The sequence below is a fragment of the Plectropomus leopardus genome, chromosome 13 (assembly GCF_008729295.1).
Source record: "Plectropomus leopardus isolate mb chromosome 13, YSFRI_Pleo_2.0, whole genome shotgun sequence".
NCBI classification, from domain to species: domain Eukaryota; kingdom Metazoa; phylum Chordata; class Actinopteri; order Perciformes; family Serranidae; genus Plectropomus; species Plectropomus leopardus.
This window is the reverse complement of record NC_056475.1, coordinates 18,861,982-18,875,986: the sequence shown is the minus strand read 5'-3', so window position 1 is coordinate 18,875,986 and position 14,005 is coordinate 18,861,982. Positions and strand designations below refer to the sequence as shown.

Sequence of the window (14,005 nt, the reverse complement as noted above, 5' to 3'; positions counted from 1 at the left end):
GTGTGTGTGTACAGGCAAGGCTGTGTGTGTGTGTGTATGTGTGTTATAGTAGAAACAGTATATCACTACTTCTGGGTGGTTGAGGTTTGACATACTGGCTGGGAATCCTGTGGGAGACATTCCCAGAAGTCCGGTTTTATCCCAAAGTGGGAATGCAAACAATCCAACTAAACGGATACCGAAAGCACACAAGCACCCGTCCTCACACACACACACTCACACTCACACTTTAAAGGTTATCTTACCTGCTGATCCACTCATCATCCTTGCAGCAGCCTGTTATGAAAAAAGAGAAGAAAATACACAGTGAGTAGCAAAACAAAAGCAATAAAAGATACAAACACGTAGCAAATTCACATGAACACTAAAGCTTCGGAGAATGTAAACTCACTATCAGCCAAAGGCAATGACTCAGTTCGCCTGAAACTCACTCTGCTCATACAGCAGCAGTAGCTGCTCTGGGATAATGACCCATATTTCAAATCCGGATCAACAAACAGAAACAGACACAGATTTTTAAAGTATTTATGCCATACAATCATATGAAAACCCATCAAACCCTAACAGCTTATTTGTCTGAATGTCAACCAGAGAAAACAAAAAAAAGGTGATCAGAAAGTGAAGGTCACGTTCCTGATGTTGAATGAATGATGTTGATGAAATCATCCAATCGCCAAACAAAAATAATACTGCACTGATGTGGCTTACAGATACATATTAAACAATGAAATGTTAAAAGCTTGTTTAGAAAACGATAAAACAATGACAACAATGTTTTCCAGAATGACTGAATTCTTCTAAAAACATGCAAAATATGCTCTAAATTTGGAGTGTGTGTGTGTGTGCGCGTGTGCGCACACGTGTGTGTCCATGTCAGTTTGGACAGCTGTGCTTTATCAGTCACAGTTGGGGGAAAATAAACCCACTCCTTAGCATCAGTCTGATCCCACGGCCCCTGGTGCTCCCTCTACCCACCTACACTTTTACACACATACATTCACAACGAATAATTCTGACACTTCAGAGCAGAACTGTGCACAAATCACTGTATTCTGCAAAGGCATGCTATCTCTTGTGAACACCAATATGGTGATTTGCAGGTCAAAAACCAGGTAATCATTTTTGTTGTTTTGAAGATGCAAAGACACTGAGGTAAACTGAAGTATATTTGGTGGAATAGTGAAGTCACATTCTTTGTTACATACACTTGTGGTTTTACCAGCATTAAAATTACAGTGTTTAATTATGTATATGGTTAATTTAAGGTTCTGTTTATGAGATTTTGAACATTAATATAGCAGCAAGAAACTATTTTTTATGTAAGAAATAAGTCACACTACCTCTGTGTGTGTTTTGATGTGAGCTTCTCTGTTCTTTGTTTTGGAAGCTGGACTGGCCACGCATGCATGTTAGTTCATGTTAGTCCCTCCCTTCATGTCCCAGTAGCTAGTTAATTACAGCCGCTCTGGGTCAGGCAGAGACGTAACACCCATCCTCCAGCTCCCCATCCAGATTAACACCATTAGCTCTGTCAGCACTGTTGCTGTTGTTTGCATTGTTAGCTGTCAGCTGTTGCCATTTCGGCTCAGCCACTTCCATGTTTGCTCATGACATCAGAGGTGAGAGCCATGTGCAGGCAATCACAGCCAAGACTTTAATGTCGTATATAGCTCCTTTAAATGCTCAGTTACACCCCTGGACCTCTTTTTACCTGTAAGCCACCAAATAAGCACGCAATTTGTAATGAATATACACCGAGTATTGAGAAATTCTGACTCTCAGTCACAGTTTTGTGGTCTAACATAACAATCCCAACCCCTGGTCCACTGACTAACTTTATTCAGAGCTTTGAATTATACGTTCTGTCAAAATACTATAACCAAGACCAGTAATTAAATTTCATGCTCAGCTTTTGAGACAACACTGACAAGAAGTCGTAAAGGTGCCAGCAGCAACCGAGTGTGTGTGAGCCAAAAGATCCATATACCCCTGACAACTGAATAAACTCTGGCAACTGATGAACACCAGGTGACATTGTTGAAAGCTCCAGGAAAAGGTAAGTGGACCTTGAATTGGCATTATTTTGTCAAACTGCTTTTTCTACTGTCAAGAATAAACATGCACACTTAAAGGTTTTTGTTATTTGCAATAATTAAACATGAATATCAATTAAACCCTTTTTCTTGCTCTTCACCTCTGTTTATCTATCAGACAGTTGTACTGGTGGTGTATTTGTGGTATGTTTTGTTGCTGCTGCAGTGCTGACTCAGAAAAAGGTGACCTTGCATATTGTGGGTGGAGCAGAGCTGTCTCATCCTTTTACTGTTACCTTATTTACACAACAGCATGCAGACTGGACAGAAGCCCAGAGAGGAGAGGGAGGATGGAGGAAATGGGAGAAAACTGAGTTGTTGTTTTTTTTAAGAAATAGAGAAAGTGAGGGAAACATTTACTTTCCTGTAAAGAGCTTTGGGTAGAAATCCCCAGTGTAAGACACAGCAGTGCAAAGATCTAACAGCTTGTTTCAGCACTGTCTGTCCCAAAAACTAACAAGTCACTGTCCAAATTTATACAGAGGCACAAAAACAGCGCTGAGTCTAAAGGTTTCACTCAGACTCAAGAGGGTACAAATTGAGTTTGTTAAACATCAAGACATTTCTTCAGATGTTACCATGATCAACTTATATCCGTCAGACGTCTCTTAGCCTGCAGGGTCAGCTGCAGAATGTTAGATGTCGTTTAGCTCCAAAACCAGCATCTAAACTCTTTCTAAAGCATGACTGAGAGTTAACTGCAGATTTGAAGTCTTTAAGAAGAGAGTACATCACAGACATCATATCTGCTTGTGATGTAATTTTCAGCAGACGAACACTGCGCCAAAGTGGCTTTCTCATGGGAGAAGCTAGACGATAGCCTAGTTTCATTTGTAAGTATTCAGGGCAAAATAAAACCAAACTGACTAAAGATTCACCTGAAAGTATCTCCAAACATATAATTTAACAAGTTGTTGCCTTAGAGCTCAGAGCTTTAGCAATGAATATGGCCCAAAATCTCACTACAACTCACGAACGCTTCCAAAGAAACATAGTTTTGCTCACCCTGGCCCGACGAGCATGGAGATGCATTGGGGACGAGAGAGACGAGCGGGTCAATGGTCTGCTGCGGGTCAAAGGTCGCGAGCGTCGCCTTGTCAGTGGCTCGGGCTTGTCTGGAGCTCTAGAGGTTCCCTGGTCTTGGCTTGGCACTCTGGTCACCGTCCTGCTCACAGCCGGAGCACCCTGGGAGGACAGAGGAGAAGGAGTCAGATAAACATGCATGAAGCTAGTTGAGATTTAGATGTTCCTTCTTGACCTTGAAAGCAGACAAAAGCAATCTCACCACACTTCCACTCAGTAGCTTTTCTGGAGCTTTCAATCAAATACATCTCTTAAAAATTCCCACTTTTTTTCTGAGCACTTAAAGTACATGTTGGCTTAAAAGCTGTCACCCAAAATTCCTTCTTGACCTCGGAAACAGCATTTGACAAATACGATCTCATCAAAAGGGCCCTCCTGTAACTGTTAAGCCAACACAAGAAGTCCTTAGAGCGCCCAGAAAAAATGAAAGCATCAATTAGGGATCTGCAATTGCTTATTAATATCATGTTATATAATCTAAAGCTCCAGAAGAGCTGCTGAGTTGACTTTGTGGTGAGGTTGTTTTTGTCAGCTATAATGTTTGATACAAGTTAAGGAAAAGAGTCATGGTTAAAATGTCAAATAAAATAAGATGTATTTCTTTCTGCTCATCAACGGTTCCACATCCAACATTTTCACTACGAAATCATCAATTACATTGTTAAACATTGTTTTTATCACCACCGTGAATCATACAAACTGTGTTATTGCTGGTGTTTCTCAAGGCTACAATGTTGTCTGTAAACCACATTAGTTTCTTCCCAAAGAAAACATAGATTTTGTAATTTTCCACTATATGCCTCCTCTTTTATCATAATGCTGTCAAAATGACTGCCATACAGTTTAAACTGATACCCATTCTTCTTATTTATCGTAATATTAACTGATAACGTCTCAAAAGAACAGACTCTAATGAAGACATACGTAGCATATTTTATTAGTCACTGTGTAGCTGTGTCTCCTCCAGTGTCTTACCCCAGTCCCTGTCTTCATGTCACCTGCCTCTTCAGCAGCTCTCTGTGTCTCTGTTTGGTTTCTGTGGAGTATGTAGTGGAGCTGGTGTTGATTGTGTTGAGTGTTTGAAGATATAAGACGCTGCTGATGATGTGTCTGCCCGTCTCTCATTCTGAAAAATCCCCCCCTTATCCGTCCCATCCTCGTCCCCTCCGTATCTTCGCTCAGTGACAACACTGGAAAGTCCAAGCTTGACCTCATGACTAAACTACTGTACCCACTTCAGTGGGAAGACCCGCTGTTGTGCTTCCCGCTCTCTCCTCCCTTACAACAATGAGCTGATAACGTGTGAAAATGTGAGCGTGTGTAACTGAAAGTGAGTGAGGAATGGCATGAATTTCTGTGGACAGCGTGCAAGAATCTGATCTTCAGATGCATGCACAGAGAGACACATTTTCCCTTCATCACAACATACAATGCTTGTCTGTGTAGAAAATTCCCTGTCTGACCCTGTGGAGCATTTCCATCATAAAAATGGCATGACGCTGTTGCTAATTTTCTAACTATGCGCTCACAGTTAGATAACAACATGAAGGACACTGTGTCCCCAAAACAGGGTACAGTTCAAAGTGAAAGTCATTTTCTCATCTAAATGTCTAATTTTGGCTCGACTGTATTTCCACATTAGTTACTCTTAATTAAAGTGGTTTGTGTGATGGTTTTTTTCTGCTCCGTTCTTTCTCATTTAACCAACAAGAATCCAAAGAAGAAAATTCCCACAGTGGAAAGCCCATCTATCAGCGTACAAGTATAATTTTCTACAGCAACGATGCTCAACATATGGTCCGTGGGCCAAATTCTGGCCCCGATAGAGTGCCGGATAGCCAGGGCTGAGAATCAGTTCTCGATACTTTTGAGGTTAGCGACCAAAATAACCCTGTACCAATTAGTGGTGGAACATTTTCAGTAAAACAATACCTGCATTTGATCCTTTTTGTACCCAGATCAAGAAAAAAAAACTATTTGTAAGGTTTACCTTGCAGCCAATCAACACAAGCGATCTTGATTTGATTTGATGTTTGACTGACCCATTACCACAGTTGCTATAACCCATACAGTCTGTAGTGCGGTGAAGTCAAGCCTGGTATTTTTGACAAAGCTGGCAGTTCAGCTTGTCAAGATGCCACAAAAATGTTCAAAAGGGTATCAAATAAAGTAGAAAAATGTTCTGAATGAAGTATTAAAGTTTAAGGTTTTAAGTACTCTAAGTACTCTATTGGTATTTGTATCTTTTAAAGGGTACAGGTATCATCATTTTGAAATGATACCCTGCCCTATGGGTGGTACATGGACCATTTTTAAATTCACAATGAACATAAACTGATTCAGACTGGAATTTCTTTTCTTTGAATGTAAATGAGGTGCCAGAGGGCATAAAAAACATTAATACAGAGCTTGTATGTTAAAAAAAAAAGTGCCAGAGGAGGATTTCCCTATGCCCTGAATGTCCTCAAATCCCAAATGTTTCTTCTTACATTGTTGGCTGCTGCTTTATAATTGTCTATGGTTCTGGGAATTCATGGTTTCTGATTTCACTGTCCACAGATCCTGACCTCACCCAGACAGCAGCATGGTTGCTCCTTCCAAACACGGGCAGAGCCACACTGCAGCTGACCTCTGAACGGCGTACTGCAGTTTGCATAAACCAAAGTATTGGACAAACAGACATTTTGACTCAGGCTGTGACAAGTTTCATTGCAATCCATCCAATAATTGTTAACATTTTTCATCTGGACCGAAGTGGCAGAACAACCCGACTGACATTCCCATCCTTGAGCCACGGCACTGTAGCATGGCTTAAAAAAAAAGCATTAACAAATTTGCAAATTAAAGAATTGCGTTAAATTTTTATTAAATTAAATTTTGAGTTGGTGGTGGCGAAAGGGTATTATCTGCAAGGAAGGTATAAGATATAAAGATATAAGATGTTAAAGATATTATACGATATAAAAAGATAATCAGAGAATACTGTTTTGAGAGAAGACAGTTATTCTGTATTTTATATATTAAACCCATGACTTCAGCTGACAAAAAGTTCATTGTAAGAAAATGGAAAGATAGAACTACTGCATTCATCCTTTTTCAAAAAAATCAAATTAATGTTAATTCCTTGTCAAGCTGTTGCTATGTTATTGTACTTCCAACAAAACATTAAATTCACATATTACCATTCTGGGCTGAGGTCATTTAGTCTTTATTAAGCCATAAATGTTTGACATTTTTGGGATAAATAGTCTCTCTGCTCCTCTTCCGCTGCAGGGCATGCAGCTGAACTGAACATTATTATTGATTTTTCTTTTTTAAGATCATCATAGTGTGTTATATTGTGTATTTAACTTGTATGCATTGTCGCAAAAAAAAGACAATCCTCACTGCAAATAAAAGTTATATGAGTGTTACATAAAAATACTTGACAGATAATTTGACACATGAAGCTAAAAATGTCTGTTTTACTGCTGTTTTATTGGCTTGCCAGACAGTTTGATTAAGATTATCTTGATTAAATGCAGCCTTTTTATAAGAATTCCTAAAGTTGTGTGCTGTTGGTTTAAGAGCTATTTGAGGTTACCAGATTTACACTTGGTAAGCGTAATGAGGCAGCTGGAATGTAATGTGAGAGGAGAGCAGAGGAGCACAGTGCGGGAGCGAGCTACAGTTTCCCTCCAGAAATTATGTTAAATAAACCTTTAAAATAACAGTGAGCTGGCGTGAGCTCAGTTATTACTATCCCTGGTTCCTGGAGGATTGATGCTGTCTCCAGATGGACACCAGATACCAGAGTCAGAAACCACCTGATTTATGAAAGGCTTTAATGGCGGAAAAACAACATGCTTGGAGCCCATCCAAACTATTATTCCTAATGAATCAACCCCATATTGAAGTGCGGGAGAGACTGCAAACCTAGCAACCCATTCCACTAAGTAGGCCCAACATGTGTGTGGTACACTGTATGTTGACTCAACGGTAAATTTTGCTTGAGTGTGTGTGGCCATGAATAGTATGGTACAGTAGTACTATAGTTATGAATTTGCAGTCGAAACAAAATTATATCATTCATGTCTTCCATTCTTAATTCTAATTCATGCAAACCTTTATGTGATTTATATACTCTAAGGTACAGTTAACCCTAAAATCAAAACAACACATTTTTCCTCTTTCCTGTTTTGCTATATTTCAATCTAGATTTTTTGGGTTTGAGTTGTCGAGTGTTTCTTCTCTTCAATATAATGGAACTACAAATCACTCGACTTGTGGTGCTAAACTTTCCCAAAAAAAAAAAAAACATTTGAAAAAGTCAACTTCACTAACCATGACCCGGTCACATAATCCACAGAACTTGTTGTGAGCAGTTCCATGCAGGAACTACTTTTTTCTACCAAACTACACCTGCCGCAGAAGGAAGCGTGCATCTCCTGCTAGCTCACCTCGCACCAATAAGCTAGTTAATGTTACAGCTCAGCCAAGGAGGACGCCATTAATGTTTACATCTTCAGCTATAATGAGCTTGAGACTCGTCTCCAAGAGTAGTTGCACACTTCCCTCTGCCCGGTAATTTGACTGACAGTGTATTCATAAGCATCACAAGCCAAGTCCTACCATCTATTTCCAATATATTGTAGAGAAGGCACACATCTCTACGGCCGACATCTCCAACACAGGGACTCACATCAATTATTAGTATAGCACTACAAGTACGAGTAAAAATGTGTAATTTTGATTTGGGGTGACTGTCCCTTTAAGGTACCTCATTTAAAACTCTTGTGCAGTCACAGCAGCACTGTGATAGACTCTCCAACACTAAATGATCAACTTGTGTGGAAACACAAGATTTTAATTTTAATGTAGTGATTACTTATGATAGCACCTCATAAACAAGTTCTAATTCAGTCTCAAAAAATGGTCATGCTGTTGTGTGAAAGTCTGTTTCTGAACTGAATCGTAGGTGTGAACGTTTAAATCTGCCACTGACTCAGTTCTCCTGAATTTTTCCCCAGTTTCCTGGGTTTCTTGGTGATACAGATAAATACAACTTTAGCGTTAAAAACTGTAATTTGACAAAATCATGAGTCCCCATGAAGGTATAATCAATCACATTTTTGCATTTACCATAATCTACTTGTGTTAGTTAGTATGAAGCTGGTAAGCTATTTAATGTATTACCTTGTATTGGACAAAAAAATGTCTCCAGACTGCACTTTAAAACTGTACATTTAATCATGTCTTCTTTATATAAAAATCTTAAATGCACGACACAGAATATCTGCATTAAATGACATCTGTGAAATTTAAATTCACCAAGCAGTACTGCTTCAGTGTGTCTAATTGGTTCACAATATACTTACTACATGTACATGTTTAGAAATACAACTTTCAACTTTATGATTGGCCTGTTAATTGTTCATGCAGTTTTTTTTTATCCAACAGCTTGTTAAAGCACCACATGAATAAATCATATTTGATTTGTACTTGAAGCTGTATTTGACTTACCATGGAGCTCTGCTGTTCCTCGTCAGCATTGACCACGTCTGAGTGGGAGGAATCAGCGCTTTGAACTTCCTGGATCCCGTCATTGAGGTGATCCAACTTCTCCAGCAGCAGGGTCATGGAGTCACACGCAGCAGGCTGAACACACAGGTTAAAAGACACAAACACACATGAAAATATGTCTCAAGGGCAAACTCTGGGGTTAACCTTGCACTGATGCATGTTGGTCTCGGTGAAATCTGCCGAACCTTAGCCAACACACTTCTCTTCCTCATCCACCTACTCCACCCTTCATTGCTTCCAGCCTCCTCGCACATGAACATTGTGCTTTTTTAGGGTACACAGTGTACCATGCACTGTGGAGAAGGTGACACCTTCTCAATGAGATTATTGTGGAAACAAGGACAAGAGAAGCCTTTGATAGGAGAGAAATACTAAAGTCAAAGATAGAAAAAATACCTAATTAAACTGTCTTAAACACTTTGAGACCTGCATCGACATCAGTTTCTTGTATTGTGTTCAGACACCTTTCACAAGCATTAAAATCTTCTAAATCTGAGCAAACTGGTTTCATTTCTTTTAAAAACATGGCTTTAAAGGCAGCGAGCAACTTGGCAAGAGCATACTACAATTTGAAAGAAATAAACTAAAAATTTGTGAAAAAAAAAGACTGAAATGTGAGAGAAAGATAGTGAGAGAAAAATATTAGAAAAAACATGCAGAACATAGTCATTATAATCATCATAATCATAATATTAATTCTATATTTAAAGTTAATCACATTTACATTTTAGTACTTTTTAAAACCCTTTTTTGTGCATGTGTGGTATTTTTAAGTAATTCTCTTGTAACTTTTCACTAATTCCTTGCTAATTCTGGGTAATTTCTTGTGAAGCTGCTCATTAATTTCCTCTGTAGTTTTTGAAGAAATTAAGCCAGTGTGCTCAGGTTTCAAGGGTTTAAACTACATAAAAACAGCATTGTGGCCAATGCATGTTATGTAAATGTGTTGTAAAATCTGTCCATTCCATACAGCTCAGTTCTGCACATGCCTAAACCCTCGCTTTCCCTCTCTTTCCCTCTCCACCCATTGGTCATGGACTCTGACTGAGACACTTGTTCACTGGCTTCCAGGAAATGAACAAACTGCTTTGTTTCTGAGCTCCGCTGCCAATCCCAGAGTCCCAGAGGCTGATAGCAGCACATAGGGCCCCTTTGAGGAGCTTGAAGTCCAAAAACAGCCCCCTCACTCACACACATACATGCATGGACACAAGCATGCCCTCACCTACCCAACCCACCCAACCCACCCACTCACACACACAAACACACCCTTCTGTCCACTCCCATTCCCAAACCCATCATGTTGACCAGTTTAAAAAATATCTGCAGTAACGGCTTTGGCAGTAAAGCCATTTCCTGTGTGTCACAGCCCCCACATCTCCAGATTCCTACACACGGGAACACAGAAGGCTGTCTATGTGCAGCAGGGTGCTATTTTTACCCACACTACAGGGGACAGAGCCAGGGCGAGGGGAGAACACAGGGAGTGGAGGCTTTTTCACTGGCATGAGTGACTGCAAACATGAACAGAGTAGCATGTAAAATGTGCTAATGTGAGCACAAATGCACACCATGGCATGTGCATAGACACACATCTGCACACTTTTCGCAGCTGAGTGCTCTCAAAGTTCATGAAATGTTAATAAGCTTCGGTCCAAAGTACTAACCAAGGATGGAGCTCTTAATGCATCACTTTATCTCTGCTACAAGACCATTTCATTATATGTCTGAACTGTCCTGGAAAGGCTAAAACACCCATTATGGTGACACATAAGTCAAAGTATGAATAAATAAAAATGTGTAGGGTACCCTTGGTCTGCACAGTAAGTGTGCTCTGCTGATCTAAAATAAAAGGTATTTGTTTTGTGCATGAATCAGTGGCCAAAGTGTCAGGGGGACTCCTGGCTTTCACTTGCAAAATGTCAGATATCAAATGAACATGTATCAACCTTGAAGAGACTCAAAATGACAACAAAGAGACACAAAACCACAAAAAGGATGCATAAAGACTACAAAGAGATGTAAAAATACCACAAAGTCTGCAGCCTTTTTATGATTCTATATAGCATGCAGGCATCGTGGAAGCAAAAGAGGAGCAAAAGAGGCGTGACAGATATGATCTTTAACACAACAGCATCTATTGTGACATATAACTTTCTAAACAATAACACTGGCATAACTATCATTTACAGTTCCTGTTTTACGACAGCTGATCTCATCCTCTTCTCGGTTGGTAAAGGGCTCCTGCATCTCGTTGTTTTTCCAAATTGTGGATATTCATGGCTCCTGTTCTTTTCTTTGAGTTACCCGCTAAATGTTAATAGCAGCGTTTTAAATCTCCTGCAGTGGGTTGCACACATAACACAGCATCAAAATCTATCCTGCCAGTTGTCCTTTTTAATACCTTGATTGCCGGCTCAAAGGCAGGACAACTCTGTCTCCCTATTCTGTGACTGTACCTTTTATACAGAACGGCAGCATAATGGTGCGATAATCACACTTTGAACATGCAGTGTAAAAGGGGCTAGTGAGTCTTGTCAGCCATTTCTCATTCACGAGTCACCAAAAACAGCCGCTTTGTCAGTGATTTTGGGGTCAGCCCTGCCAAAAAGTACCTTTCACAGCAGGATGATACACTGCCGGGCTGGGCCAGTTAGTAACACGACCAAACTCAACCTTTCATGGTGTTATGATATGCTGCCGGTCAGCTGGAGTGCACCTTACGTGGCAATAAGACAGGCACTGTCAGGTTGACAGAATGGGTGGGTGGGAGGGGTGGGCAGTGGGTCCAATAAACCCAGGATTTTCCCCTGTGAGCCCGGTGTTCACTTCCTGCATGAAAGTGTAGCCAAACTATTTCTAAACCCAACTACATGGTTCTGTTGTCTACATCTAACCATGTACTTTTGTTGATGTGCTAACAGCCGTCTCAGCACATCAACAGCATCCACAGCAGGATACGTAGCGCAGAATACATAGATGTGGAAGTCAACTGACAAAGCGGCGACATGTGACAACTCAGGATGAGAATATGTTGGACTTGTTCCTCTGTGGCAGATGTGATGAGGGCCTTTGCATATCTGGGCCAGAGGCCCAACAATCTGCCCATGTGAGTGGAAATGTCATGCTGGTACTGAAACTAAGTAATTATTTTCAAACGTGTTCTATGGCAGTGTAAGCAGCTGTACCTTCACTTGCATTACTTGAAATTACACTAATGATCAGCTGGTTGCATGTTTCGTCTTCTGGGAATAAAAAACAATCTTTAAGATGCTCAAGTCACACCCTATTTATCTATAAAAAACAGACCATAATTTGCATAGTCAAGTAAGAAAAAATGCAGAATTATTTGAAATGGTAACAACCCATGTGCCCAGTGACCAAGACTTAAAATAGGAGTCAAAACACCAACAGAACCGAGATATGACAGAAAAACTGCGTTCAAACTAGACTAAAATATTACAGCCGATCTTGTAAGATTCATTTCACTCTAAATTCAATTCAAATACTGTTTTTTTTCTCACTCTAAATTGTCATTGTGGAGTGTGACGAAACTGCCCAAGCCAAGATATTCCAAGAATGTGCAACCACAACGGGGCCTCTTTGACTTAACAGGTATTCAAATGAGCACTGCTTAAGCTTGTCAATAAGTGACTTTAAAAGCTACTTGGTCAAACTTTTAGAACGACATCACAAAAGGAGCACAAAGCGAATAAATCCTTTCATGTCAGTCCAGGAGGGGAGAGGAGAGTTCAGTGTGCCAGAAGACTGTTATGGGAACGTGCCAGAGGCCGAGGGCTGCTCTGACAGGTGTGAGAACGCAGTCAGGGGCGCACACACAATATTACTACTATGGATGCCTGCTGGTATGGTGCATGCTGGGAGGTGGGGATGCCAGGCTGGAGCAGGAGAAAAATGAGAGGAATTTGTGATTGAAGGTATATCTGCCAAAATATTCATTTCTATTCAGACTGCTTTGTTTTTCAACATTTTTTCTCTTTAAAAACTCATAATCCAAAGAACTCAAACGATCATGAGCCCTTATTGCAGAAAAACGTTAAAGCTCTTGCAGCTTTGATACAGAATACCACATATTACATGCATTCATTTTTGCAAGTATAACCAATGACCCCCTACTGAAACATGCATAGTATACAGTACGTGACTAATGCTCCTTGTTGGTATAGAAGCATTTTTTAACAATTTCAAGAATTAGCACTTATACTATTCAAAATCTTTGAAAGACACACTTGAGCCTCAGCTGAAAAAATACTATGAGCACCAAAGGAACAGTCAAGTGGAAACAACCTCATGGCCACCAGTTTGAAAACATTTGCTGCCCTCTAGTGGTAAAGGTAGGTTTCACAATTACAATATCAACCATATTTCAGGGTGTCAACAGGTATTAGACACTTAAAGGGAAAATACCACCTAAATTAAGAATTCCAACTTTTTTTTTCCATGGCCTGTACATTTTAAATCAATATTTGTGAATACAAGCTACTCTCTCTCAAAGCCAGAAACCAGAGAAATCAGTCTCAAACTTGTGATGCCATCGAGTATAATGTCTGGAGCTGCTCCACAGGAAACAAATTGGAGCCTGATTTTCTGGACACAGAAAGTTTGTTGTGTTTGAGCTTGACTGTATTGTAGTGATATATGTTGTGAGACAGAAAATGTACCCATATACTCAGAACATTTCCCTGGCTGCTCTCAGTGCCATCAACAACAACTTTCCCAAGTCTTTGTCCGTGGAGCAGCTCAAAGCTTAACACCCTTTGAGATTACAGATTTGAGTTTTAGGACTCTAGCTTTTGGAATTGGGAGACAGTTGTGCATGTTCACTAATATTTTTGGACTGCCTTAGACCATAGGAATAACATGCATTATTTTGAAAATGGGTGTAGTAACACTTGATGCTTTTCAAGACCTTTTCAAGATATTTTTTTACCAAACTTAGGACAGATTTTTGGGTAAATCGCCCTTTTTCAAGTATTGCAGCCAAGTATAAAGGTTTATACTATAATGGCTAGAATTCCTACTCAGATAGGAATATATTTCTATATACTGTATATATAGTACTTTTACACTAAGCAAGCTAGACAGTCATTGTTTTAAATTTAAGACTATTTAATGACTTAATATTTCTAAAATTGATTTCAAGACATTTTACGATGTTTTAAGGACCTGCAGACACCCTGTTTTTGTAACACATCAGGAGAATCACAGGTGAAAGTAATACAATTAATGTTGGCTGAATTCCATTT

At 39.8% G+C, this 14,005-nt stretch overlaps 1 protein-coding gene across 1 annotated transcript in view; it reads right to left on the bottom strand.

The window, feature by feature from the left end:
• Window positions 1-4,281, bottom strand: part of LOC121952297 (stAR-related lipid transfer protein 13-like) — a 46,435-nt gene extending 42,154 nt beyond the window's left edge. Inside the window, exons 1-3 of the mRNA XM_042498873.1 lie at window positions 4,152-4,281; window positions 3,099-3,278; window positions 246-276 (exon numbers count right to left, since the gene is read on the bottom strand). Of these exons, the coding sequence (XP_042354807.1) occupies window positions 246-276; window positions 3,099-3,278; window positions 4,152-4,169 (229 nt within the window). The 5' untranslated portion in view covers window positions 4,170-4,281. The remainder of the gene's footprint in view (window positions 1-245; window positions 277-3,098; window positions 3,279-4,151) is intronic.
• Window positions 4,282-14,005: the final 9,724 nt, after the last annotated feature.